Here is a 1,734-nt window from a genome sequence, read left to right as displayed (position 1 = left end):
ATGAATTCCACTGTGAAACCAAAGACACACTGCAGAGCAGGATCCATGGGCACAATCAATCTCCTGTCTCACAGTATAAATGGGTGGTGTGTGGTGTTATTTGATTAACTGCTTATCTAATCATTCCATGCAATAACCATATTTCCATGTAAAAAAAATTGTAGCATAACACTTTTTACTTGTTTCTTGATGTCTCAAGTATATAAATATCAATGTAAAGTTGAAAACAATAAGAACAATGAAATTGAAGGAAAGCTATGAATAAAGCAAATATGGCTCTAAAGTAATGGAGATAATAAGTTATGTTTGATTAGGGTCAATAGTTAAAAAAAATCTCAAAATTATCAAGAGAATCACTTATTCTTAACATTTCCCTATATCTACTTAAGAAAATAGTTTTCTTTTCAGAGTTTTCTTCAGTGCAAGTTTGACATCCTTATTCCGAAAGCTGTAGATCAAGGGGTTCAGCATGGGCTCAATATTTGTGTAAAATACCGAGGCCACTTTTCCCTGGTCCATAGACTCTACATCAGAAGGTTGCATGTACATAAATATTGCTGATCCACAGAAGAGGGACACAGTCATTATGTGGGAACTGCAGGTGTTGAAGGCTTTAGCCCTGCCTTGTTTGGAGCTGATGCGTAAAATGTTGGCAATGATGAAACCATAGGAGATAAAAGTGGTACTGCTAGAAACCACAATGTTCATACCTACCAGAACAAAGACCACAACTTCATTGTTGTAAGTGCTGGTGCAGGAAAGTTGGAGCACAGGGAGGATGTCACACAGATAATGATTGATAAGGTTTGCATCACAGAAGGTCAGTCTTGCCATGCAAAGAGTATGGGCCAGGGAACCCCAGCATCCCATCACATATGCCCCAAACATGAACCCAGCACAGATCCGGGGGGATAATATAACATTATATAGCAGTGGCTTGCAAATAGCCACATAACGGTCATATGCCATTGCAGTCAGTATATAACATTCTGTAATGACGAAAAAGCAGAAGAAGTAGAGTTGAGTCAGGCAGCCTGTATAGGAGATGGTGTTTTTCTCTACCACAAAATTAATTAGCATTTTAGGGGTAAAGACAGAAGAGTAACAAATATCTACAAATGACAAGTTAAACAGAAAATAATACATGGGTGTGTGAAGGTGTGAATTCAATGAAATCAGTGTAATTAAGCCCAGATTGGCCACTATAGTAACCACATAGATTCCTAGAAACAGAAAAAATAGAGGCATTTGGAGTTCTGGCCTGTTAGTTAAGCCCTCCAGGATAAATTCTGTTACCAAGGAGTAATTTCCATCTGTCATTCTTCTGTGGATATTCATCTACAAAAGTAAAGAAAGAAACAATGAACACAATATTGAACTTACCTAAGACATTTCACATCCTTGTTCTGGACTCTATTGTTCCCTCAAAGACCCTTAGATGGTTTGTAAATCATGTAGTTTGAAGAAATTCCTTGCAGTGTATGATTGTCCCAGGTTGCCTGTTTTCTATTTCAGCTTTTAGTGGCTTTGTAGGTGCAATTCCCTTCCTTTCTACAGAGGCAACTGTACACATTTCAGAAGCAGTTAAAAATGTGCTATTATACATATGAACCTTGCCCAGGGAAAATTATTTAGAAGCTTCTTGAGTAGATCCCTCACCTAGCAATGCTTAAGATACCGAGGGACCATCTTTTGAAATGGGGACAAGTTTTTCCAATACAGTTTTGTAAACCT

General features: G+C 37.8%; 1 protein-coding gene across 1 annotated transcript; it reads right to left on the bottom strand.

The window, feature by feature from the left end:
* Positions 1-384: 384 nt before the first annotated feature.
* On the bottom strand, positions 385-1,338 carry LOC114611195 (olfactory receptor 147-like). The gene has a single exon (XM_028755847.1). The coding sequence runs from the start codon at positions 1,336-1,338 to the stop codon at positions 385-387; it is 954 nt and encodes a 317-aa protein (XP_028611680.1).
* Positions 1,339-1,734: the final 396 nt, after the last annotated feature.

This window comes from Grammomys surdaster, unplaced genomic scaffold (assembly GCF_004785775.1).
Source record: "Grammomys surdaster isolate TR1022 unplaced genomic scaffold, NIH_TR_1.0 126086, whole genome shotgun sequence".
Classification (NCBI taxonomy): Eukaryota; Metazoa; Chordata; class Mammalia; order Rodentia; family Muridae; genus Grammomys; species Grammomys surdaster.
This window is presented reverse-complemented; position numbering and strand designations above follow the sequence as displayed.